The sequence below is a fragment of the Theobroma cacao genome, chromosome 8 (assembly GCF_000208745.1).
Source record: "Theobroma cacao cultivar B97-61/B2 chromosome 8, Criollo_cocoa_genome_V2, whole genome shotgun sequence".
Taxonomy (NCBI): Eukaryota; Viridiplantae; Streptophyta; class Magnoliopsida; order Malvales; family Malvaceae; genus Theobroma; species Theobroma cacao.
Window position 1 is genome coordinate 5677333 of NC_030857.1, and position 27578 is coordinate 5704910.

The 27578-nt window shown below is 35.9% G+C and overlaps 2 protein-coding genes across 5 annotated transcripts; one reads left to right on the forward strand and one right to left on the reverse strand.

The window, feature by feature from the left end:
* On the forward strand, positions 12230-14698 carry LOC18592220 (membrane-anchored ubiquitin-fold protein 6). The gene is made up of 3 exons (XM_007018816.2): positions 12230-12764; positions 13566-13736; positions 14076-14698. Exons 1-3 carry the CDS (start codon positions 12635-12637, stop codon positions 14129-14131), a joined length of 357 nt encoding a protein of 118 aa, XP_007018878.2. The 5' UTR covers positions 12230-12634; the 3' UTR covers positions 14132-14698.
* LOC18592221 (restin homolog) lies at positions 14999-27035 on the reverse strand. 4 transcript variants are annotated; one of them, XM_007018818.2, is made up of 12 exons: positions 26904-27035; positions 26348-26439; positions 25855-25957; positions 24318-24518; positions 23979-24101; positions 23719-23756; positions 23513-23642; positions 18301-22779; positions 17442-17597; positions 17134-17235; positions 16909-17051; positions 14999-15673 (listed from the first exon to the last, which is right to left on the reverse strand). In XM_007018818.2, exons 3-12 carry the CDS (start codon positions 25930-25932, stop codon positions 15394-15396), a joined length of 5730 nt encoding a protein of 1909 aa, XP_007018880.2. In that variant the 5' UTR covers positions 25933-25957; positions 26348-26439; positions 26904-27035; the 3' UTR covers positions 14999-15393. The 4 variants fall into 4 exon arrangements, with proteins under 4 accessions (XP_007018880.2, XP_007018879.2, XP_017981401.1 ...); XM_007018817.2 differs by having other exon boundaries at positions 25855-25993; XM_018125912.1 differs by lacking the exon at positions 26904-27035 and adding an exon at positions 26562-26672 and having other exon boundaries at positions 25855-25993.

Here is a 27578-nt window from a genome sequence, read left to right on the forward strand (position 1 = left end):
TGGTTACTGTTTGATTTACTCAATGATGATCTTTTATTTTTTATTTTTTCTTTATTTGTTCTTTTGTGCACCTTAATATTTATGATCTTATTTCTTTGGAATAATATTTACTTTGCATAAGGTTATAATAGAGGAGAGAAATGTTTATTTATGATTCAAGTTTCTTTTAATATGGATGATGTAGAAAACTATGTGCCACCAAAATCAAACAAGGAGGATTGTCCTTGTTGATTGCTTCAAAGATCAAGCTTGAGAATGGCAGATTGACAACGTTTTAATAAAATCAAATCATGGAGCGGACAATTGAGCAAAGTTCGGTGTGCAAAGAACCCATGAGCTGCTCAACGTGTTTAGCTAATTCCATTATTGTGTTGTTGTGAATAATTTTCTGGTTGTGTATTGCTCCTCTATTTCCATTCCCTAATGCATGCCTGATTGGACTTGTTCTAGACCACAGTAAGCTCCTAAATTTTTAGCAAGTGAGAAGATGAGAACACATGGGACTTTGAAAAGCTAATCTAGAAATGACCCGAGATCTCACCAATCTTGGATGATAAGGTCTTAATGGGCTCTATTTGTTACGCCCATGAGGAGATATGTGGGATGATGAGATAATTAAGATGTACAGTATGTGTTTTTCTTTTTGAAGGGGGTCTAAGTGAATGATCATGCTACTGTAATTAGCCTTTTTGGTGCTGTTGTACAGATTGAAATCAATATAACTCAATTTTTTTTCAAAAAAAAAAAAAGGTAGAGAGAATTTGTCATTGGTTGGATTCATTTGATAAATGAATATTTTCAACAGTTGATGATCAAATTAGATATTTAGGAAATTCAAGACTTAATAAACAAAATCAATTATCTATCTTTTGCACACAAAATTAAGCTTACAATTTAATTGGTATTAGAGGGTCTATTGAAGTATTCGAGTAACTCATGCATATTTTTGCCAAGAAATTCATCTTTATACCCACTTGAATGTACTTGATTTGACTCGAGTCAAACCTTGATTACATAAGAATTTTTAAATTTGTGTTGAAATATCATTATATTAATAAATATTTATTTTAATTTTAAAATATTTAAAAAATAATTTTGTATTTTAATAATAAAATATAATTTAAATAGGCTAATCACGAACTTGACTTGATTCATGCGTGTTGCTATTTTTTCTTTGTACGAAAGAAAAAACCGAAAATGAAATTGAGAAAGAGGGTGAGAGGAGGTTTAAAGTTCTCACCAATAATTAATGATGTCAATAAAATCATACAAGTCAACAAAAAAAAGACGCCGTCCAAACGTTCGTATCGTACTAAGCTGTCACAGAAGTGAAGTTCAGGTAGCCCACGTGTGCTATTGCGATACAATGTCCTACCAAGCACGCGTTAATTTAATTTATGCACTGTACAGTACATTATTGTTCAGTTGGCACATGGGCCCACGTGAACAATTTAACCTCTATTGTGGACTCACCTCACAACCTCCTGATCATCAGATCCAACGGATTGTAAGGCAGCTATCATGGGTACTGATTACTGCCTGATTAGTGATGATTACGACATAAACTTGTCTTTAAGTTGAATTAGTCCCTTTTTCCCCTACCTTCCATCCCCTATATACTTATAATTGAGTTTTGATCTCATTTTAGAATCATATAAGTTATTAGCTAAATTGTTATGATGATCACAAATATAAATTGTAACGATAATTTAATTTGATATTATTTGATAAAAGAAAATAATTTTTAATACCTAGGTTTAGATTTGAAGATTTTTCATTATTCAACCTCATACATTGAAATGCTTACTTAGAAGCTAGTGAAGATGCACATGAAAGCAAACTCTTTAGTCAATCTGTAAGGTTTGGGGGCCGTCTCTAGAGGGAGATATACCTAGTGGAAAATGTGGTTTCCACCGTGTAAACCGTTTTTAATTTTGAATGGCAATGGGTATTGGCGAAACACATTATTTTTTGGTACATGTAGTACTGAAACACATTATATTTGAAAGCTGACTTGTGTGTAAAATTGACTTCACTCTGTTGTTGAGGATATTTGACCAACTTCGATTATCCTTGACTTGTGTTACACACTCTTGTACTTAATGTACTAAAATTTGTTATGGTTAACTAGCCTAGAGCCTACCTACTAATACCAAGAAAGAAGAATAATTTTATAGGAGAGAATTAAAAATTCAAATGTTAATTCTCTTTGCCAAATTATTTGCCATGTCATTAGTACATCTCAGAGTGTGAACTATACTCCATCTCCCCAATTGCTCTTTGATATTTTTTATTTGGAGAATGCTTTGTAACCTCCATGGGGATGATCGAGGGGATTTCACTCTATTTATTACATTTGTCAAATCGTTTTTCACCAAAATATTACGAGTTTTGACTCATTTGAAAGTGATGAACATTAACAATATTTTTTTATTCGTTAATAATTCAGCTAAATAAAAAATATATATATATATATATATAAAGAAATTAAAAAGAAGAGACGATAGTAAACGTGTCCAAAATGGTTGTTAATGGAGAGCCAAGGAAAAAAAACGGTAATGGTATACAAAAACTTGGTGCTTAAGATACAAAACCAAACAAAATCAGTTGATGGATGGTTTCTCTTTGTGATTCCCTACGCTCATTTCCACTCAAAGCTTATAATTGTGCCTTGCTAAGCAAATCCTAAAGCCAAAAGTAGCACAGTAGATGCTCCAAGTCCCATAAGGGCAGCCGTTTCTCTTAGACACGAAGAATGACTATAGTGACCTTTAATGAAGAGTGCTGCCAAAGACTGTCCAATAAATTAATAATGGGAAAATGAGATTAAGCCCTGAAGTTTCTCCTATAAAGAGAGGTTACCAAGTTGGAGAAAATTGCTCAAGAGATGTGAAGTTCTGTTTGCGTGAGACTGTGACTGGAGAGAGTGTTTGTCAGTCTCTCCTTGCCGAATTCACTTCTCTCTTTGTTTCTTCTAGTTCGAGAGAAAATGTATGCAAAAATGGCTTACCAGGAAGAGAGAATGGAGTAATGTAGCTAGTACACATCCGCATATAGAGTAAGATATCTCTCCCCTTCTCTCTTATTACATTGGCTATCTAATTAAGCACAATACAAGTAAAACCACTAATAAATGCTCGATATACTTCGATTGTCAAAATCTCTCCTTTTTAATGTAAAAAAAACGTGATTAATCTTACATAGATGCTTTTTCATTTCATTTTCTATGGATATATATTGTTGCATTCCCTTCCATCTACAATTTGCTTACAGATTTCTTGAAAGTTCATTTTTGTATACTGTGGTGTGGGCTATATTACTTGTCCCTCTCTCTTTATCAAGTGTAGGTAGCTTATATGTTTGTGCTTTAGACGTAGGCAAAATTCTAGAGAATCACTTTTCTTTTGTTTTTCTTCTCTGCTGGTTTATACTTTGACCGAAATGACAGTGGAAATCGGTGAGTGTCAGTTAAAGATCAGTTTCCCTCTCAAATTACTGTCGTTTTGCATGTATGCCTAGGGAAGAATTGGTTTCGCATGCTTCAATTTATAAAGGTGTTGGACCTTTAGGAGAGTTTGTCACCTTGTCCTCATGCAACATTAGTGAAGCAGAGAGAGAGAGCCCCGCATTGATGCCTTGCCCACACTTTTCTCCCAATATACCTAATATTCCTCGGAAAAATATACTAGATATTAATGTGATATTTATAAAAAAATTATAAAATAAGAGTTAATATATTATTTTTCTCAAATGTTGGTGAGAATAACACATTAATTTTTTTTTTTTAAAATTCTTTGAATATTCCTTATATACAAGATTTGATTTTGACACATTTAAATAAGTGAATCTTCTTGTACTAAAAAAGAAAAAAAAATCAGTGAAATCTTCATCATTGCGCAATTATTGTCATGGATTGCTTGCTATAGAGAATGATGAAAGATGAACTAAGTCAACTAGATAAACGGAGGAGATCGAATGGAATGCATATGAAAATAAGAGTGTTGAGAGCTTATGCCATCCTCTTGTTAAAAAGCACTGCTCTATACTGTAGACAATTTTCAGTGGGTCCTTTTCCTACTGAGCCCTAATAACCTTCAATTATGGCATTAATCACTTTTTTCAAAATTCATATAAATGTATATATATTAACGCTTGGATTTTTTCTAGGCTAATTAAAGTTAATTTTAGGAATTATTGATCAATATTTTTCTTACGAAAAATCAGCTTCAATTATTTTCTAACCAAAAAAGCTTTTTTTCCCTTAATTTTCCCCTTGCAGGTTAAGAGAGCCATTTCAATCGCTTGACCAAGTCTGTTTATATATTTACCATACTCAGTCAGCTTGCTCGCTGGGGTTCGACTAAAGTAGAAGCTTTCCTTCTTTCATTATTATTAGTAAAGCATGGGATTCTCAAAGGAAGATGGGTTGATTTCAAAAACTATATCCATGGTTTTATCCCTCTGTAGTATCATTCCCCGGTCATTTAGGTTTCAATGTCCCATGCAAATCCAAAAAGAAGGCACCGCTTATAAACATCTCCTGCTACCAGGTCTCAAAACCCTAATATATGCACCAGGAACCCCCCCAACTCAAAGTCCAACTCACTCAAATCCTCTCATCATCCATTCCTACACAATCCCACATGCAGTGCATTCTTTCCAATCCTTGTTCCGATCCTTAAGCACTCACTCTTCATCATACTCTTCTTGGTCCTCTGGGATGGACGATATGCTTGGGACTGAAAGTGGAGTTTACATGAGCCCTGACGAATTGCGAATGCTAGAGATGGAGAGAGCATATGGGAATCGTGATTACAACCCGGATAAGAGAAAGCGAGGGCCTGCAATGAAAGGAGCATATCCGCCTGCGATTCCTTTGCTAGCAAGAACAGGGAATATGCCAGGTCACATGCCATGGATTTTAAGGAGACATTACAGGAATGGGAGGCTCATTCTTAAAGAAGAGAAAGTGAAGTATCATGAATATTTTGAAGCATACAGAGAAAATGGTCGGCTTATTCTCGAGCTTGTGTCTTTAGATGATACTTTTACATGCTGTCACGCGGTTTATGAGGAAAAAGATGAGGAAGTGGAGCTAGAAAACTCTGAATTTTTCCAAGGAGAGGAATTAGAGAAGGTCGAAGAATATGATGACGAAGAACCAGAAGCTGATGGTGATGATGAAGATAATGGCTATTTGTACGTACCAAGGTTCAACAACAATCTCATCAGTTTTTCAGTGCCTGAATTCTATCATGGGAATGAAAGATATGGAGATCCACGCAAGTGCTTGACGTATTCGGGTAGTTTTATATCCGAATTGAGTTCAATATTTTGCAATGCTGGTGAGCAAGAAGGCAGTTCAGTTCCTTTGGCATTCTGCAATATTATTCCTCCCATAACTACTAGTACTACTGCATGTGATGTATCTTGTTTGGTTAAGTAGATTAAATTCTGACTGTCAAGAGATAGAAGCTATCAAGCTAGTGTAACTCGACCGTCCTTTTAGTTTGTTCAGTTCAATATTGATTACTTCTTTAGAAGCAGCATAAATATAGTTTTGTATAATAAAGTAACTTCTTAAGAACCTTATTTTTTATTCTAATAATCGGGTTTGAACCTTTTGTGATTTTGTATAAGAGAATTGGAAACAGTTGACCCTTTATTTTTCATGTGAGGTTACTTGGAAATTGTGGGCTGCTTGCTGCAACATGTGAGGGATTAATTGGGTGAGCCCAGGTGAAGCGGGTGCCTTCTTTACCGCATGGAATGCAACTCATCTTGATAAAGGAAGGGTTGAGGTGTGGAGAATGGGTTATTTTGCAATTCTTTAGTCTATCTGGTTACAAAAAAACGAGATGACTTTTAATGGAAAGTTGTGGGACCGCTTTCAAATTTTTGACTTGGTAAAGACTAGGATGGCATGGTGGACAAGATCCAAATGGAAAGATGAAACAAGCTCAGTTATGGATATATTTAGAACCCCTCAGCAGACCACTTTGTCTAAAAAACCTTTAAAAAAGAAGATTACTGTTGAATGGAAAGCTCCTAATCATGGCCAACTCAAGTTTAATATTGATGGAGCTGCTAAGGGAAATCCTGGAGAGTTCGGCATCGGAGGAGTTCTTAGAGACAGCCATGGCAGAGTTTTTATCACCTTTTCCAAAGCCACGGGTGTGGGAGATGCAAATAGAGCCGAATTCTTAGCTATTAAAGAAGCACTTCTCATTTATGTGGCCTCCAATAGGGTAGATTCTCATCAGCTTGTCTTAAAGAGTGATTCTGTTAATGTTATTAAATGGGTTAAATGTCCCGAAATAGTGCCATGGCGCCACAGGAAACAAATTCTTCATATCATCAAACTGACACGTAAACTGAAGGAATGGCTTATCTTTCATATTACCAAATCTGCTAACAGTGTTGCGGACTCGCTTGCTAAGGTAGGGGTGGGGAAAGAAACTGATATGCTTATGATTAACTAGAGATGGTGGTGACTGGAAATTTTGTTGATCTTGGAACTGGTCTTGATTCATGGTTATCGTTACTGCATTTTTTATTCCCAATGTTCTTCCACCTCTGGTGCATTTAAGGTGGTGGGGAATCTCTTTGCTTTGATGTTTGTCATGGAGTGATCTTGACTTAATTGATACTGGCCTGTGTTGTCTCTTTTTCTGGTGGTTGACAAGAATTCAAGTCAAATTTTTCTCGTGGTAGTTGTGGTTTTCAAAGGGATTGAGTTGTGATTTATTCCAGGGTTGGAATGGTTGCTGTGCTTTTGTTGAGGCCGTTATGCTCCTTTGATTGACTTGCTTCTGAGGTCCTTTCTTTGAATTGTTTTGTCTCTCCTCTGTTGCTTTGATCGTTATGTGTTTCTCGATTGGCTTGTGATGTTGATTTCATGTATCTTGGTGATCTTGGTTTGTTTATTGTTCAGATCCTGTCTGGGGTGGGTTCTTGTGTTTTGACTGGACCTCGATCGTTTTGGTTTTTTGGGTTGTATTTGCTACTGATTATCTCCACCCTTTTTAGTAGAGACTTTTCAGAGCATTTTGTACTTCTCTCGTATTAATTCAATGTGCTTTGCGTTTAAAAGAAAAATAATTGGGTTCGAATTTTTCTAAACTTAAAGAAAAAAAACAGTAACGCTGTTAGATCAAAATATTAATTAATTATATTGGAATTAGAATGGAGGTACAATTGAGAACAAAGTGAGGGATGCAATTAGCTAACTAGACAATGTGGATTTAACCAGCATAAGGCGAAGATACCTATAAAATTGAAATGCATCTATGTTGATGGGCTTGTGCATGACCCGTAAGCAAAAATTACGCCTTCATCGACAAATCTAGGCTTGGCCAGATGAGCCCAAGAAACTTAATAGGCCGAGTCAGAGAAACCTCGTATCTACTGGGAAAAGGCAGAACAACACGTATTTATTTAAAATATTGTTTGGTTAATTTTTTTAAATTTTAAATTTTTTATAAAAATAATAATTTTTAAAATTAAGTTAAATTTACTTTTATAAATAGTTTTTTTTATAAATAAGTTATTTAACAAAACAACTTATATAAACTAATATAACTTTATATAAATCATGAATTCTTTTGTTCATAATAGAAAAAAAAGTTTATTTTATTTTATTTTATTTAAATAAAAATTTTAAAATATACAAAGCATTTTTGTATAAAAAATAGAAACGGATAATGTTATGATTATTTTTAGTAGATGAGAATATCTTTTAAAAAAAAAATTTCCTGAAAAGCTTGCAGTGTTTTTAAAAAGAAGAAAATGCAATCTCTTTGGAGTTTTTTCTAAAATTCTTTTTTTTTTTAATTTTGTTAAAAAAAACTGTTTTTTAAGAGTTTCTTAAAATACTTCTATTTTTAAATGACAGATAAATTGAAAAAAACTAGATTAAATATGCACTTAGCTTTTGCATCCGAGTAATTAATTTATTGATTAATACATAATTTTCTTACTTGAAAAATAAGATTCGAATCCCTCAAGCTCGGGCACGTGTCATTAGACAACCTTACACTTTCTTTATCAAATTTTCTGGTTCTTTTTTACGGCAAGCAACCAAACTTGAACTGCCAAAAAAAACCATTGCAAACAGAGTCAGATAAATTGTTTTTGGTTAGACAGCTAGATTCAGTAGCTAATTTGGACCTTTGTTGGGCGACATACCTTTCAATTTGTAGAAGATTGAGTTATAGCAATTTAAAGGAGAGCAATCTGATATCAGTATCCTCTGGATCAGGATATGAGCATTTAGTGATTTCATGAGTACAAGTTCAGATGTCAATCTGCACCCTCATTTTAATGCATCTGTGTAATGCATATTGTGATAAACTTCACAAAAATAATTAATAAAAGAAAAGAAAAGAAAATAGCACAGTTTGCTGCTTGGTTGCTAATTGATTAGGAGTCTTTCTTGTCTCTTATTTTATGGATTCAATTCCTGCAGGTCCAGCACGTACTCTGCTCATCAATACATATCCTATGCCTGCTGCAAATCTTTAATTGCGCTTCTTTTATGATAATTAACAATACATAATTGAGATTCAAAATCAACAAAATTATTGATGTAGTCATCTCTTCTGTTAGAAATTTTCCACTCCAAAGACATCAGCAAACCAGAAGGAAAGATCAAAACAAATGATAGGTTTATACCTTATATATAGAATAAATCAACTTCTGCTCTTTTTACTTTGTGTTTCATAAAAAGGAAAAGGGAAAGGAAAAGGAAATAGTCGATGTATAGGTTTGGCTTCTAAACTCTTAGAAGGAAATGGAAAATCAGAATGGGAATATTGTTTATAATACCATAGAAGCTAAGTATGTCAAATTATTCAAAGTTAAATATACTAAACCCTCTAAATCTTATCACAAAGCATATCTTTTCCAGGGAATTTTAGCCTACTCTTAAAATGCTTCGTGATGAAAGATTTACATTATATTGGCAACCGGCACCTGCACATTATAGGAAGGGACAAAAACTGGGGCACTTGGAAATTATTTTGTAATTCTGAAGCATCAACTTTTTGTTATATTATTCATTTTCCGTAGACTTTTACAGTTCCTGATAACGTTAGCATTTGTTCTTTTGGTTTCTAAGTGACTTCATCTTTAATGCCGGAATGCTGTCATATCAGTTCAAAGTGGAGCTCTATCGATTATTGCTAGTGGATTGCCAATCTGAAAAGACTCGGCACTTCAGAAATTAGACAGTTGAAGCTATTTGAGTCCACTTCTGTCTTGGGAAAACATTAATTTCCTCGTTGGAACATGGGAGCTGCTACAGAAATAATAAACACCTCTTTAACAGTGGTAAAGTCTTTTACAGGGTGCTGGTTGTTTACTATGTTAAAGAGGAAGAACTAGGTGCTACATTCATTGGTGGAAAAAGAAAGAAGAAATACCAGGTTATTAATCTTTTGGCAAATGCTGAAATTTTATTCAGAAGCTGATCTATAATTTCTGTTGTACCAAGCAGTAGAAAATAGAGTAATGAAAGATTTTTCGTTGGATCAAGTAATAGAAGCATGTTCCCTTCGATTAGCACCAACTGATATCAAGGATACAGCTGAAGATCTGAACAGCTTGGCACCACTTCGATTGCAAGCCCACAATATTCCTTGAGAAGAAAAAAGAACGGTCTTACAAATGTCCAGTGCTATAAGCATTCATATTCTCAAAATGTGCCACGTAAAAGAAGATTGTGATCTGATTATATCCTTTCAAATGTTTTCAAGTGTGTTGGTGGTTTAAGCGAACAAAAACTTCTGCAAGCAAAAATACATGTATGGTATCCATGATTGGCAAGGGAAAGCTCCCGTGATGCTTCCCAAAACTTAACCCATGAGGACAAGGGTTCTTTAAGGGGAATGAAATGCTATGTACGGAGGGGCTAATCCATTATCATAGTTGCATATTTGGTTTGGAAACCTTAGTTATTTATCTTAACTTATTATTTAATCTTGGAACATATCAATCTACAGCTTACTTTGCCCTAATTTCAGCCAAGATCATGGATCATGTGCAATTCTTTTCATAGTTTGTAGATGAAAGACAAGAATCCACTTCTAGTTTCTAGCCAGGCTATATGTATTTATTAATTGTTTTTTTCTTTGGGGGTGTTGAATTTTTTGTATAAAGGCTAAAGCAAGAATCTAAGTCATATTCTGTCGGTTATGCTAGGGAAACATTATTATTATAAGTATATTCTCCTGGATTTCATAGTTCCACTGAGTCTTCTTTTTCTTTTAGTGGTGGACCTCCCTGCTGTGCAGCTACCAAATGTAAAACAGTGTCTCATGTATTTATCTCATTATCTGGGTGATTTTATAACCATTTTATACAGAATTTCGGATTGCGGTGTGCTTTTTGCTGCTTATTTACAAGCTGTTGATGGCTTGTGGTGTCATAAACTAACTTGTTTGATTATGAAGAGTTATACTAATTTGGTTGAAGCCTGAATTGCTAGTGGAACTTCCAAAATATTGAAAAGTAACAAGTAAAAATAAATGATGGTGGGGACAACGATGAGTCCGTTTAGGAAGTGGCCATTTTGGATTCTCAGCTTTTATGGAACTCTTTTAACAATTGTAAGAATTTGCTTGCAGAAGATGTAACATAGCATTGAAAAATGGGGTGGTGGAAAATAAACCAACATAGAAGATAGAGGATTTGACATTTAACTTCTTCCCTTCGAATTTGACTGCTATTTCATTAGTTGTCCCTTGTTGTTGGGGTGGGGAGGATTGCTATCTTGCCAGGAATCTCTGATTAGTCAGCCTTTGGCTGGGAAATTCGGCATCCTGATTCAGATGTAGTTAGTTCTGATGTAACCTAAGTAGTAGTTTATTTAGAAATAATTTGAATGAATGTTGATTGCTTTTAGGGCTAAGATTTAGGCTGCTTTCAGCTCTGTCATTTCATCTGCCATTGACAGATTCAAGCTGAATTGGTCACAATTTGGACGGCATGATTTGGTCTTGCTAGTTGGCCTCGGAAATTTTCGTTGTTATTCATCGTATTGTCAATATACTCGGTTGTTGGCTTTCCCTAACTTTGATCCTCATAGTGATGTGGGGTTTGTTGGCGTGGCCGCGATTCCATACTGCTCCAAAAGAATCTGTCAACCTAGCATCCCCACAAGTCTTTTCTACAGTAAATTAATATTGAATAAACATCAAATGGTGTTAGATTCTCCATTATGCAACCTATATATTTATCTTAATGATAATGATTCTTCATTCTTGCATTATTAGTTTAACCTTCTGTTGTTGGAGTATGATTCTGTTCACCTGGAAGAATCAAATGTAGAGTTTTTAATCTTGGCCATCGATTGCTGCATAATTTACTTGACAGTATCGTTATGGTGTAGGCCTTAAAATCAGGCAACCTAAGTTTTCTCTGTCTACTGTTGGTGGTCCTTGCAGGCCAGTCAGATGAGGCTTGCTCATAAATAATTGCTAATTGTTCTTGTGTCACCATCACAAGGAGCCAGTCTCTTCAATATGATAAAAACAGTTCTTCCAATAATGATACTTCTAATGTCCCCATTATTTTGTTTGAATAGGTTGAAATTTCTTGATAATTCTCACTTTTCACATTGGTGGGAAGTTACTGCAAAAATATCAGACTTTGGGATTATTTAAGATGGTAAAGAAAAAGAGATGAACAAGAAGAAAATATTTCCTCTCTTTTTGAAGAAAGTGGTGCTAATGTGGTTTGTCAGTGCTCAACTTGCACATTCAGAACTCAGAAAGAACCAATTATTAATTAGACTTCACTAATAATGTGATAAAAACGTGATTTCCACTCAGCACCATATGCCCCCTCCATCTTCCAACTTGCCTAAGCTGTTGAGTCAACTTCTTAAAGTGAACTCAAGAACTTTCACATCTCCTTCCATTTTTCTGAGAATTTTCACCGTCCAATTTTCTGCTGTGGCCATGTTTCCAAAATGCCTTTCCACAAATCTGAGTTTTTGCATGTCTTGAACATGTTACATGGAATTGACTAAGTTCATATTCCTCAAAGTTGCATGCCAAGAAATTGTATGAGCCAGTTTTATCCACTAGTTAATCTTAGTCATATATTCATTTAATGGATTAGTGTGTGGGGTTATTTTAGTAATTAGACTGAAAATGAACGGGTGACCATGTAAAAGTGTCACTTTCCATATCATTGGATTTTCTGTTAGATTCAGGTTAAAAATCTCACTTGGACAGTTCCTATTTGCGTGGTTTCATTCTTCTCCTTCTACATCAAGTTGCAAAGGTTTCTCTCTCCTCATTATCTGAACTGTTTATCCCAAATTTCTGATCAGTCCCAGCTCTTAGGTTTCAAGCCTCTAAAAATACCCTTCTTTTTATGGAGTTTGAAGTCTCCTCATTGTTCAAGTGATTACTTTTTGCAGTGAATTTTGCAAAAAGATTATCCTGGGTTGTTGGTTTTCCTTTACAAGAAGCAAACTTTCCGTTCTTTGTCGAACTTCTTCTGCACAGAAAAAGAAAGGCTTTATAGTGAACAGTTCTTTCAATCTGATTGAGGGGGAAAAAAGACTGGTCTTTTAGAGATTAGCATGAGAGTTTGAGGTGGATTCTTCTGTGGGGGAATTTCATCTATGGCTGGAGAAGATTTAGTAGAGCTCAAATTCAGGCTTGCAGATGGAACTGACATTGGTCCAAGCAAGTATAGTCCAGCTACAACTGTGTCATCCCTCAAAGAGAAAATACTTGCACAGTGGCCTAGAGGTTACTCAAACTTTTTCATTTTTACCTTTATAATTGTATGCATCATGAATTTTGTGCTTTTAGTCTTTTGCCGATTAGTCTATCTTGTAGGCAAAGCGTCTTTGTCTTGTTATTCATTGATTCAAAAATGAAAATCATTCTGTATCAAGAGTGAAGGTACTGTATGCTTGCAAATTGGTTGACTCTGTTACGAGTCCTTTGTTCTACTCTTTCCCTACTCGCTTGATTTAACTTTTGCTACTTCTCTTCTTAGGTGGCAAATTTGGGTGATCGGTTATTTTTTCTTTACCCTTTCATAATGTTGGATCCAATGCTACAGGAACTCAAAGATGAATTTAGATCAATAACATACAGATTTCTTGAATAATATAGGGTCAATGATTTATTTTGTTGGATTCCTACTTGTTAACAATAGAGAAAGGCAGTGTAAGAAGTTGTCGGATGCATTGTTGTTCCTATTTTTCATTGCTAATTTAGGCTGACAGGTGAAAACATAACACCCACTCTGCCATTCCAGAATGCCTATGGTTACACATATAGCATTGTGCAATCTGAATTTCAATTTAGATGACCGGACGAAGTTAAGTTACTTGTATGAGCAATATACTGATTTCCACTTATGTCTCTTGTCATATATTATCCTTCAGTGCCCTTTGTTTTTAGTACATTGAGGTAGTATATTGCTTTTAATCCTCCCATATTGTGCCTTGTATCTGAATTCTTGTTTTGTTATTACAACATTGTGTTTTGGTGTGTAATTAGCTTATGTTTTCACCTGGAATTCTGTTCTCTGTTTCACAGACAAAGAAAATTGCCCAAAGACAATACAGGATGTGAAGCTAATTAATGCTGGAAAGATACTTGAAAACAACAGGACACTCGCTGAGTCCAGACTCCCGGTTGGTGAGCTTCCAGGAGGCGTAATCACAATGCATGTCGTTCTGCGTCTTCCTTTGTCAGACAAAAACAATGGTAATCCACAGGGCATGTATTTGATTCATTGCATGTGGAAGGGATTTGTGGGCTACGGTACATCTATGCTTTTTTTAGCCACTGAAATTCGTTTATACCACGATTTTTTCTGATTCCATCAAGTGTGAAGGGTTCTTATGGAGCATTTGATTTCAAATAACCTTTTTTTGCGCTTCTTCTGGTATTTATTAACCATCTTCACATTATCGTGTCTGTGTCTGTGTGTGTGTTTAGTACTACATTAACCTGTACTGTGTACTTTATTTCATGTACTAACTCTTGTCGATCAGCATGCTGTATCCCTACTTGAACACTAACACTCAGACATTATATCCACAGAGAAACAACAGAATGATTCTCCAAAGAAAAGCAGCTGTGCATGCACAATCTTGTAGCTGTCTAATGAGATTGCTGATGCTTGTTCTACTGATGCCGGCCCCTTCAAACACATTCCTGTTACAGCTGTTGAGATGCAATTCTTCAACATTACTTGTTTCAGGATTACCAATGATGGTGACAGCAGAAACATAAAGAAAAAAAAAAGTTGTGTGGTTTGCTTTACTGGAAAACCTTGCATTTCCATTATTGCTTGTGAAAGAAAGGGGTGTTGAATTTGAAGCTTAGTTGATGATAGACCAAAAAAAGATTCAAAAAAGAAATTTATAGGACAAATTATTGATTTCGTTATTTTTAGTTAGACTGCTCTTGAAAATGTGATTCTTTTGTGTCACCTGCATACCAGATGACCCCATGTTTGATCGTTTAGAATTATCTTTTTCATCAAGATGGTGAGCAGCCTTAGATTGAGGACAATGGTTTATATCCTTTCTCCTTGTTTCGTTCTTTTATTTTTAGCCATGAAGCATAACTAAAATTCAATGCTTATCCATGGCCAAGGAAAGAAAGTTAAGAGCAGGACCAGAACCATTACCAGAAATGAGTACAAGCACTCGATTAGCAGAGTCGAAAATTCTTACAGGATTCTTCATTTTGAGATCATGATGTTAGCATTTTCCTTTTTTATTTATACTTACTGGAAAAGATATTCAATCTTTAACCACTGGATTGAATGGAACTCGCTTCTTAAAGGTAACATTAAGCACCCAGAAGTGAAAACAAGGTTCATCCAAATCAGCAAAACAAGAGACAAAGGCAAGTGAAATGGGGGTGAAAAATGAAAACACAAGGTAAAGCAGGTAATCAACAAACTACAGCCAGAAATAGTGGCAGTACAGAAAAATGAAAGCAGAGAAAGGGAAAGATGAGGTGAACAAGGGATGAACCGTTGTTTCTAGTAATGAAATAAAAATGATTCTGTCAATCAAAGAATTTGATTCACTATACAATAGAAGAATTCAATCACTAGGACCGGGGGAAAAAGGTCCAAGTGTTACATCTATCTATATCTTATGATACTAGTTTCCTGTGACAAAGACCGGGAAATATATATTTATTTACATAAAATACAGCTGCTTTGCTTTTTGACATTGTGTATCAAGCTTGAAAAACTTGAACTCTGCAATAGCTCAATAGCCTGTGAATTCTGAAGAAATTTGATAATATAATGACAAGGAGCTGTCATTAACTTAACCCTGTGAAGTGGTCATTTCTGGGACATGGCAAACAGGAATTCCACAGCCGAGTTTGTTCTTGTGGCTTAGGAATGGTCCCCAAGAGCGGCTGATGAGGAGCGATTCAAGTTTTGGGCCTTCCTGGATGCCCGCATATTCTTGAGTGTCATCATGAGTTTCTGCCTCTCTCCTTCAACCTCTGCAAATTGAAGGCTTAGCTGAGAGTATCGCTCATGCATCTCTTTTAGTTCAGTCTCTACAGCTCCATATCTTCCCTTTATCTCCAACATGTCTTTGATTAGCTCATTGATGTCCTTAAAACTTTTGAACACTGCTTCCTCATCATTGTGCTGTTTCAAGAAAGAGCTGGACCACAAGAGAAAGTTATGTCAAATTTCTTTGATGTTCCATTTGCTGGGCTAGAGTTTAAACTAACTTGTCTTAATGTCCCAACCCCAGACTGCAATTTATAATAAAATTAAGATTTTCTGGCCAAACTTGCTGGACATATCATGTGTGAATGAGGCTCAGAAAGGGAGAAACGAAATCAGTAAAGGGAAGTCCAGGGGAAAGCACAAGTAAAAGATGTGAACAGTAGTGAAAGAGGGTTGATAATTTTGCAAGGATTCCACTTATCAGAAGATATACCAAGTGATGCCTATGAGAATTTCCCAGTCAATGTTTCTTTCAGCTCATTGGATACATCATACATGACTGGCAATGGTTTTTAAAATTTTTTAAAGGGGAAAGATCAAGCAAATTAAATGCGTATCTAGATGCATACTCTGAATGGTATACAAGGAATAACTGGAGACCAGTAATCGGTTTGATTGCTGCACCCAAATTACTGGTACACCAGATACCAGGCCACCAAAACGGTTGCTTCAGTCATCTTTGTGACCAAATAAATCTTGGCCAAAGCCAGAATCTGTTAACGAAAAATGAGCCACAGTACACACACACAAGTGTGTACCATAATAGCCACACCAGACTCACAAGACCCATGCTCTGTTAGTGTAGTAACTTAGTGATCAGTGCATGTTATAGCCAACAATTTCAGCACACAAAAAACAGACATTTGAGAATATGACTACAGACAAGTTGAAGGAAAATAATTAACTTATAGTTAGCTTACAAAGGTTGCAGACAGCAACAAAGATACAACACCTGCTAATCCTGGTATAAATAGAACTCATACAGAGTGGATGTAGATCATGATAGTGTGCACGTAACAAATTATTTCATGCGAGCCAGTTATCTTAGTTTGAAAGTAGGTTGACAAAGAGATGCACAAGTCGCAGAACAAAATTTAAGGGAGGGTTATGAATTTCCACTTATTCTTGTAAATGTCATGTATGCATGCAACAATCTAGTCCCTAGGTATTTAATATGCACCAGGTTTAGAACTTTAAACATGGAAGACACAGCAAATTTCTTGAAGTAACCTTCAAGGTCAAAGCTATACAAGCCCCTTAGGACAAAGCAAATTGCTTCTTAATCACCAGCTTCTGACAAGTGAGAGATTTAATCAAATGATTTTGTCAATAAGTTTGAAAGGAATCAGAAAGCAGACTAATGTTCTTTTCTAGGACATAACATACCTCTGAAAAAGGATGCTTGATTTCTTCTTAGTTTCCAATGCCTCGGCGAGCTCGAGTTCCAATGCAAGTACCCTTTCTAATGCATTTCCACTTTCTGGATATTCATTAAACAAAGGGAACATGCTTCCCAATTCTTCATTCACCTGTGCAAAGGCCAAAACTGAGAGCCTGGTTGAATGGCTTTTATCAAAACCTTATGGAAGTAAAGAGGTCCATATGATTCACCTTATGCAACTGCATCAATTCCAGCTGTAAACCTGGAAATTTAGAGTCGAAATGATGACCATCTTCTGAAAGAAGCAGATTTTCATTTTTCATCCTTTCCAGCTACAAGCACAAAAAAAAATGTATATTAATCACCATTATATTAAGCATTATCCTAAAAAAATTTTGTCCCAACTGTAAAAAAGCTAACTGATGACTGAAGATTAACATATAACATTCCCTCATGCTCAACAATATAAGAAATTGTAAATGACTTCTAGTTGGATTCTCACTAACTTGCACCTTACTGGCTTACAAGATATACATACCTCACTGTTTAGGTGGTCCATGCTAGATCTTAGACTTTGGGCTTTAAAACGATCATTGATTAAAGCTAGATGTTTTGCATCACTATTCAGCAAGTTCTCTGGGTTGACAAGTGCAAGACTTTGAACTCCATTTACATTGCTCGATGCAAGAAAATCCTGATAAACAATTAAGCAAATCATCATTACAAAGAAATTTCACTACGTAAATTGAAAGGTTGCACACAGCAGACAAAGTATAAATGAAAGTATATTAACATTTCCTTCAAAGATCATTTTTGTCCAAGATTCTTGCTAAAGGAAATAGGGTAAATTTGAAATAAACTTTTTTTACCAGTTAGCATAAATTAATTACTTAGCAGTCCAGCACAAAAATGCAAGATAGCTCATCAAAAGAACTAAAAAGACCTTAAGATCAGCACTTCACGCAGGAGATGCCAAGCAACAGGCAAGAACTAGAATACCAGGGAGATAGCATTAAGACCACTGATTAAAGTTAGATTATGTCATAGCTTATATACCTGTTTGATTATGATCAATAAATTTTTCTCTAAGATTATGCTTTGAAAATCTTTTACCATGAAGCTAAAAGAACTTGAATGGAAGGCTAAGGGCTGTTATTAAAGGACATTAAGTGAAGTCTACTTCTCAGCATGTTACAGTAAGTCAATAATCAACATACTAAATTCTCTAAAATTATACCATTAAGTCTAAGATAATGCAAAGCAGATATATAAAACACAACAGAATCATTTGCTGAAATGAAAATTTTAGAATTATAATTCACTAACAAACAGTGAATTAGTAATTGAACAAAACAATAGTTAGAAGAAGATATTCCAAGCAAAACGTTAAAGTTTACCTGCTCAGGTTGCATATTTCTGAGTACCCTTGTACAGTCACCTTCATCAATGGGAACTAAGCACGCCTGTTCTGCTTCTTCAGTGTATGTTGAAGTATCTTGTTCCGAATATTTAAGATCAACATCGCTAGTTGGAGCATTATTGACAACCAGCTCGTCAGAGATGCAACCATCTTTCAGTTTGTCATTTCTTTCCTTCTGAACACTCATGGTTGATGTGGAGGTCTCGAGCAATTCTTTCACTATGCTAAGTTCAACTAAAATTCTAGATTTTTCTTCATTGCATTCTTGTAAAGAAGCTTCAAGTTTCTGTTTTTCTTCTTTACAGCATTCAAGGCTAATCATTGAGCAATCCAGTTCAGCCTTCATCAGGTCATAAGCCCTCATTTTTTCACGCTTGTCAGAAATCAACGATTGTAACTCAGCCTCCAAATCCAAGATCTTCACTCCAAGCTCTTCATTTGTCTTCAAAAGAGAAGCTTCAGATTTCTTTCTATTCTCAATGTCATCAATGGCGTCCTGTAATTTCCATAGCATTTCCTCGCTATGCTTCTTGGAGACAGCCAACTGGTGCTTCAGTTCTTGTAGCCGTGATTCATACTGTTCTTTGATAAATGCAATTCTTAAGGACTCTTGCATAGCAGTTGGTGGTGCTTCAGATTCCCTTTTCTCCCGAGCCTGAATGCATTCTGCATCAGCCTTGTCTTTAAGCTCCTTCAAATGAATGGACAAGTTTTTGAACTCTTCAGTCTTCAAAATCTGCTCAGAAAGCCTTTGAGAAAGCTCATTACACTGATTCTGCAGCAACAGCACCTCATCATTCGGCCCTTCTAGTAAGGTTATCTGAGAGCTCTGTTCGTCCAATTTAGCTTTGAGTACTACGACATTGAGTTCCAGTTCTTCCTTCAATACCATCAGATTATCAATCTCTTCCCGAGAACTGACCAGTAACTGCTTCAGCCTTTCGACTTCAAGAGCATGCTGATTTTTATCCTCACAATAACCAAACTCAAGTTTTTCAATTCTACTTTTGTATTCCTGAAGCTCAGCTATTACAGAGCTATTTTTATTGAGAAGTACCCTGTTTTCAGCCATTGAAGCATCTAACTCGGATTTTAGGGACTCAAGACTCGCTGATAATCTTGCATTTTCTTCAATGCAGTGTGCTTCACGAGCAAGACAACCATTAAGCATGCTCTTAGCATCAAGATGCTTCTTTTGAAGCTCCACAAGGCGGCTTTCGGAGAGGGAAAGTTGACAGACAAGGTCAGCAGTCCAGGTCTCATACCGCTTTCTTAAGAAAATGAGGCTAACGTCTGCAGCTATTAAAAATCCATGCATTTCAGACAACTGAGATTCCAGAAAAGTAATAGAAGAAGATTCTTTGCGAGCATTGTTAAGGCATTCTTCAGATTGTTGTAAACGACTGCAAACTCTAGATTTTTCTAATTCTAGATCTGATAACATTTGCTTGAGATGGATAAGTTCAGATTTCTGCTGATCAAAGTGCAACAACTGATGATGCTTCTCATTCATTTGGGAAGTAAGGTTTGTAACCAAACTCTCTAATTTATCTTTCGAGCTTCTTTCTGCTAGCAGCTCATCATGCACAGAACGCAAACTTTCTTTCAAACCATTAAGCTCCAAAGAAAGCTTGGATGACTCCTCAGATTTATCCTGTAAAGATTGCATCAAAGCTTTGTTTTCTTCCATAAGTTCAGTCACGGTCAGCTTACTACTTCCAAGTTCTTCATTGACAGACTCTAACACCAAGAGTTCTTCAGCAATCTCCCTGTTCTTAGAAGTAAGCTGTTGCAGCTCAGCTTCGAAGTGCTCAATATCAGATAAAAGATCTCTCTGCTGCTGTGCATAAGTTTCTTCAACTTCAGAGCTAACCCTGAGCTTTCCGGCAACAGCTTCAACTTCTAACTGAACCCTTTGTACCACTACATTAGATAAATCCATTTTATCCACCATGGCTCGTATATCACCTTCGAATTTCTGTTTCATCAGCACCATGTCTGATTCCACTGCAGTTAATGACACCAGAGCCTTATCTCGTTCTTCCATCAGTTCTTTGTTTTCCTTTAAGAGATGAAGAAATTTTTCATGTGCATTATGCTGGACCTCCTCTAACCACACCATGACAGATGTTAAGTCCTTGGACTCAATATCCTGACCAACCAAATCACTCAAGAGGGACAATTCATCAAAATTTTTGCCATAAGATGACAATAAGTTCAGCAACCTGCTTCGAAGAAAGTCAACAGTATTCTGCAAGTTTGTCTTCACAGTAACCAATTCATCAAACTCACCTTTGATCATTCTCAAATCTTCCTGCAAAGAAGAGTTCTCATTTCGAAGATTACCATTTTCCAGGGTTTCCTTCTTCAATAAACTAGCCAACTCTGTCTTTGCCATGGCACAGGCATCATATTTGCTCTTGTAACTTTTGTATTCCATCAAGTGGTGCTCCATTTCAGTTATCTTCTCAGAAAGGAGATGATTTTCATGGGTGACAGTTTCTACATTGGCTTCTAAAGTTTGTTTTTGCACAGCCATATCATTATACTTGGCAATGCAAGTAGCCTTGTACTCATTAAGGGAATGAACGTCATCCATAGCGCTCTGCAGCCTTTGCATCAATAACTCCTTCGACTCGACTGAAAGTTCCAATTGCCGCATAAGCTCATCTGTTCTCTCTTTTATATGTTTAACATCAGCACTTGCTTCAAGCAAAGCTTCTTGTAGAGTCTTTGAAAACACATCTAGGTATACATTTTGGTAATGCATTTCACAAACTTCTTCTTCAACCTTCAGATAAAGGCTTTCCTGTAAATGGAGAGATCTCTTCAAGTCCTCTAAAAGGATATCTCCACCCAACTGCTGTTTCCTCACCCCTACATACTGGTTTTGACAATGCAAGGGCTTGGTAGGTTGGAATTCTTCTGGATCCAATTCCCGATTCTTTACCATCTCTGAGTATCCTTGGGAGCTTGGTTGTGAAGAATCTACAAAAGCTTGCCTGATGAGATTGTCATTTGTCTCAAACACAGACATAACCTGGGAAGAAAGTAGCTCGAGATCCTTTTGTAACTGGCCCACTGCAATTGAATAATTAAGACGTGCTCTTTTGAGTGCTGCTTCTGCAATAATAGCCCTTCTTTCCAGTTCTTTGCTCAGAGATTCCAAATCTTGTTTTTCTTCAGAAAATCTCAAGATCTGTTCACTCATATCTTGCTGCATAGTCTCCATCTCAGCTTTAGTAGATTGCACCCTATACAAGCATGCAGAATGCTCATTTCTGAGACTCTGCAATTCTCCCAGCATTTGCCTTTGGTTTTCCTCGAGCTCCTGAACAAGAGCTTCATAGTAGCACTCCATCTGGTCCATTTTCTTTGCAAGGCTTTCCCGCTCGGCTTTTGATTCATCCAACTCTCTCAGTAGTTCGAAGATTTTGCCTTTCATTGCAGTAGTAGCACCCACAGAATCAGGTTCATGTGACATAAGACCAGGCAAACTAACACATGGAACCATGCCTAGTTCCGGTTGGTAAAGCTCTGCATCAAAACTAGTTTCTGGTATAAATTGCTCACCATTATTTAAACTAATTTCTCTGCTCCCCTTCATGTTGCATCTCTCAGATGGTACTGATCTAAGAACAGATATTTCCTCTTGAGTTCCTTGTTTGAGATCTTGCAGAATACCAAGCAATGCCTCCAAGTCTGCATGAAGGAACCTAAGGTCTCTTTCATGGTTATTCAAACATGCCTTGTTTTGAAGTTCCCGTATCTTATCCTCCATAACTAAAAGCCCCTTTGACCATGTGACCTCTAAGTCTTGAAATAAGTGATCCTGGTCTTTCCTAATAGCTTCTTTGCTGCTCAATGCAGGGCATAGTTTGTAATTTGTCATCTGCTCAAGGTCATCTTTCAACTTCGAACACTCTGATTTTAATGCAGAAACCTCTTTTGCCAACCTTTCTCCTGAAGAAATCTCTGTGACAAGTTGCTCAGCAAACTTCTCTGTTTCAGCACCTATTTGACTAGCATGATTTTGTAACAAGCTTACTTCCACCTTAAGGTCCTGAATAGATGACTCTGCCACTTCTAAGCATCCTCTGAGTCTGCTATTCTCTTCATAAGCAATAGTTAAGTCATTATCTGCAGAATAATCTGAACTCCAGCCATGAATCCAATCGTTAGTCCCCTGTGCCAAAATCTGATGATCAGAGGGATCCCCTTTCTCTTGCTGAGGGCTGTGACTAAGTCCTCCCAAATCACCAGAGGCTGTACTCTTCAGGCTGTCAATTTCATGAGTGCTGGACGTATCATGCTTCTCTGCATATAAACTTTCTGAAGTATTTGAAGAGCCATCAAACCCAACAGCTGAGTCTCCGTATTCTTCATTCAGGCCAACATCTTCTTCAAGCAAATGGTGCTCTTTAGATTTTTCTTTAAATCTAACCCTTGTATTGACCTATATACAGAAGAAAAGGTCATAAAAATTAGATTATCCTCTACTGTGAAAGGCAACAGGAAAGCACTTGCTGCTCATTCATAAAGGAGCTTGGAACAACTAAAGAGCCTATAATATAGATTTTCATATAACTTAGATAACCTAATTTTCACCCAAAATGTAGAAACCTAAATTTGTGGGAAAACTTTATTTTTGAAAGTGCTTCTGCATATTGGTATTGTAGCATGGGACTGCTAAAGAGCTTTACAATATAAATTTTGCTCATTTAACCATCTTGACTTTTCAATAACATCTTCACATTAGCTCATAAGCACACCATTTTCCATGGTTTCTACAGCAAAGCCATAAAAATCCATGCAAATATTAATGGCATTCTTAGTAACAACAAGCTCTATTTAATCATTATCTCTGTGATTTAATATTCTTCTAGATTCAACCAGGAAATAGATACCATCACATCTCTTTAAGAAGTGATCTGATTGACCTTAAAACCGCTAATACTTTCATATGTAATCTGAATTAACACCTCTTCAAGAGGAATATATGTTGCAATCTGTATTATTCAATAACTGTCATGGAAAGAAAAGACATATGATCTACTATGCATTTTCCAGCAAAGACTATATATGTGTAAAGATCTCAGAATAAACGTACGAAACAAAAGGAAAAAACCTTGACTACTATACAACAAATATAGTAATATCTAGGAATCCAAAAGAACAGATGACTGAACCTTGTCCATGTGACTGTTGACGCTCTCCTCAGAAACTGATACTTTCCCAGAAGATGACTGATCAGGACCATTTTGATCTGGCCCTGCCTGCAATTTCCTCTCTCTAAGTTCTCGTTGCTGTTCAAACTCCCTGAGACCAAGTGTAATTACAGATAAGCTAGTTGAAATTAGCTGAACCAAGAAGTTTACATGTTTTTAGTATATACCTGAAACCAGTTTTAGAGGTTAGCAGTTGTACAGTGACCTGTCAATCGATACAAATTAAACATTATTTAGGCATAAAACACTATTAATCTCTAATAACAGAGAAGAAACTTCAACAACAAGCATGAAAGAGTTCCACATACTTTTCAGAGTAGGCTACACAAAAACATTTTAGCCTCTAAATACATGTAATGACCTGAGTGATCCAAAAAGCACTACCAAAATTCCCCCAAGACTGTTTTGAGAAATTCAAAAACCTTACATGTAATATAGCTCCAGAATCACAGCTATGGAGAGGCAATGCAACAATAGAAGGCTTTGATGCATCAGCATAATCAGCAAGGTTGATGGTAGCCTCACCGAGAAGGCTGGATCGTGAGGAACCCTGATGCCAATCAGATTCAGGTGAAAGACATAGTTAATCTCAGTCAAAACAAGAAGAGGGTAAGAAAATCTGTTCTGACTGTGACTAGAAGTGTGGAATAAACTGTCTACAGATCAGAATTTGCAATTCAAATTTAAATCATGCAAAGAGTGTGTGTGTGTGTGTGTGAACGCACGCTCAAATATTGCAACTGAAGTATAAGGATTAGGATCAGACCATCGCCACAAGAAGCTTATAGAGTTTTTCATCAAATTGTTTAGTTTTAATGTCTTGGAGAAGCCTCGTAGTCTCATAGATTGGATCAGCCCATTTGCAAGTTCCATTTCTCACATTTGCTTTGGTTGTCTTTAAAGTTGCTTTTCCAGAATCAGCAGGAATGAAGGATATATGCAGTTTATCCCATCCACTTTGTGGAATCTGAATTGTGCAGAAAAAATATATATAGTATGCAGTCATTGCGACAATCAAGATGAATGATGCATCAGAATATATTTCCCAGTGATGAAAGATGGACAGACAATCACATATTAAATAAGCAATATATATAGTAGGAAACTTGGGAGTCTTTTAGCACAGACCAGATGAAATGGAGAAAGGGATTCATTAGATGATTCAACCAGTATAGGGCTGAAGTGTAGTTGAGTAAAATTAAACCATCATATTCTTCTTCCACTATTACGGTTGATATGAACAATTAAACAATGTAAAATGGCATGCAACTCAAAGGTTACCAATTAGTAACAACATAAGAGTATTTTACATACAGACTAGATAAAATGGACGAAAAGGATTCACTTGGATGATTCAAGAAGTTCAGTCTAGCGGACTGATGTTAAACCATTCTAAATTTTCTCCCAGTATTATGGTTAATATGAATCAACAAGGTTAAAAGAGGCATAACATAAAGCATTGACATAATTACCAATCAAAGCATTAAATTCTAACTTTCATCATATGGATGGACATTCCAATTAATTGCTTGTTTTTTCTTCTCATTTACATGGATGTTGTCATATATACCACTGAGTGTTTTATACCTTCTAAAAATCTTTACAATTTTCAATACATCATGGCCCAAATGCAGGACTCAAGATGGTCCGGTGTCAATTGCAGGAGCATGAGGATTGACACTACTCTTATAGGAGGGTGTATCATACACTCAAATCTGCAATCTGCAGTCATGGAACAGGTTCTGGAAGAAGGTATGAGTTAAAGACTAAATTCATGGCTACTGCATACAAATTGATCTCTCAAGCAGTTGACCTTCTAAAACTCCGGAACATTGAACAATCTAAAACCATTTAGTAAACTTTCCCTACCAATTTTTTCCTTGGGAAATGGAAATATTTGTTTGAAGTGCCAAAAAAGTTGACCTAAAACTCTTTAATTGTGAACAAGCCAAAGACTTAAAAGCAATACTTTGCTTTCAAATATATGTTTCCTACAAAATGAAGCAATTTACATGAAAATGCAGTCACACAGCAGAGTAACATAAAAGGTAAATTGGCTAGGTGAGAATCTTAGAACATTCATATAATAGAACTGAAGTTATACATTCAATGCATAGTTATTGGATTTCTTAAAACACCTTAATAAGCTACATTGTTCAATTTGGTACATATTTGTTGTTAGATAAATTCTAATATACCAATTCATTCACCTGTTTTAATCATATATCTGAGGAGATCAAGAAGGGATTAACTTAAAAAAAAACATGTGCCACAAAATTTCACAAACACAAAATGTAACTTACATGTGTAGCATGAAACTGTAACCGGAATACAACTTTTATTTTTGTCTTCTCAATCTTCCACTTAGTGACCCTCGACATTACCAGCAAATCAATTAATCACCAGCTGTATGACATAACAATCCCTTTGATTAAACTGCCCCTGCTTATAACAAATAACCGAAATATGACCATATCATTCCAACTTTGACAGCTGAGACCAGTTAACAAGCTGGTTCAAGTGCAAGTATGACACATGCTTGAAATCCAAAGCCTACTGCCAGCATTAAGATCCCATGAATAAGTCTACTTCATCATGACAGTAACATAATTTGGAAAAAAGATGTAACAGCAAATGACACAGTTTTTTCAAACCCCCAAAGGCATACAAGGTCAATTCAGATCACGGCCATTACTTCAGAAACCAACACAAGATCCAAACTGAAGGAGTGTAAGGAGAATATTTGAACTAAAAGCCAAATTAGAGACATAGAAAATAGCTAATTCCAGAACATACCTTATTCAAAGAAAGGCAAGGCCTTTCCCAAAATGCCAAACCCCAGAAACAAACTTCAAAATGCTGACTTGAAAAAATCTCGGATCGAAACCCTTTATTATTAAAAAAAAAAAGACAGTGAATTTCAAAATTTTTAACCTCAAAAAAAGACAAAAGCAAAGAAGAGAAAATGCCACTTCACACACTTAAAAGAAACAAAGATGCAAAAGACCACCTTCAAAAAGACTGACACAAAAGGGGAAAGGAATAGAGTGAAAGAGAATCCAAAACCAAATGCCACAGCCAAATGTAGAAAAAGGAATAGCACCTATAACAAAGCTTCACACCACCACTCTTTTTTTCCTTAATTTTTTTTCTTTTAACAAAATATCTAAACAAATACAAAAAAGAACCCCCAGATTTGTCACTGGAAGAACAAAAACAAAAATGGACCCAATTGAGAAAAACAATAATCCATGTAAAAAGTTTGACATTTTTAGTCCATTTAACCACTCAAAGAAAAAGAAAACCAAATACATCAGTAAAAAAAGTGCTGAGGACCAATGAGGGTAGGTACCTAGTAGCGGATCTGCAGGTGCTTAAGCTGGAAGAAAGAGTAGACGAATCTTTACGGAGAAGGTTCTGTTTTCAGACACAACCACGGTGAATAAGGAGAAAAAAAAAAGAGCTAGTTTTGAGAGGGACAGAGAAAAAAAAAGGCTGTCTTTTTTATATTTCGAACTGTTGGGTTTCTTTATTATTTGTTGTGTGGGTGTTTTGTAGTAAACTTTTATGTTGGGTGGGATTTTTGGGAGAGTGTGTAGATGTTCTAGTTGGCGTAAATAAGGAGAAAATTCTGGGGTTTTGCTTTGATTTAAATTAAAAAAAAAAAAGAAAAAAAGAAGAGAGATAATAAGGTGGAATGGAGGTTTGTTTGCAGGTAAAATATCAGCTTTCAGATTTCAAAGGATGGGATTTGATTTGTATTAGCAGAAAAGAGACATCCCGCCAAAGCTTGGAGTTGTTGTCAATTGTTTGCTAATTATTGCAAATTAATAAAATCAGGATTTTTAATTGCCATTATGAATATACTTATGTGGGGTATGAACCCCTTTTGAGTTTACTGAAAAGCCCCCCCTTTTTGGGTTTTTCATTACAGGGATTAATCTGAAGCTTTTTTGGAGTTTTTCAGTGGTGTAAAAGGGATTTAATTGACTGACCCAATGACCATGATTCAGGCATATATGACTGA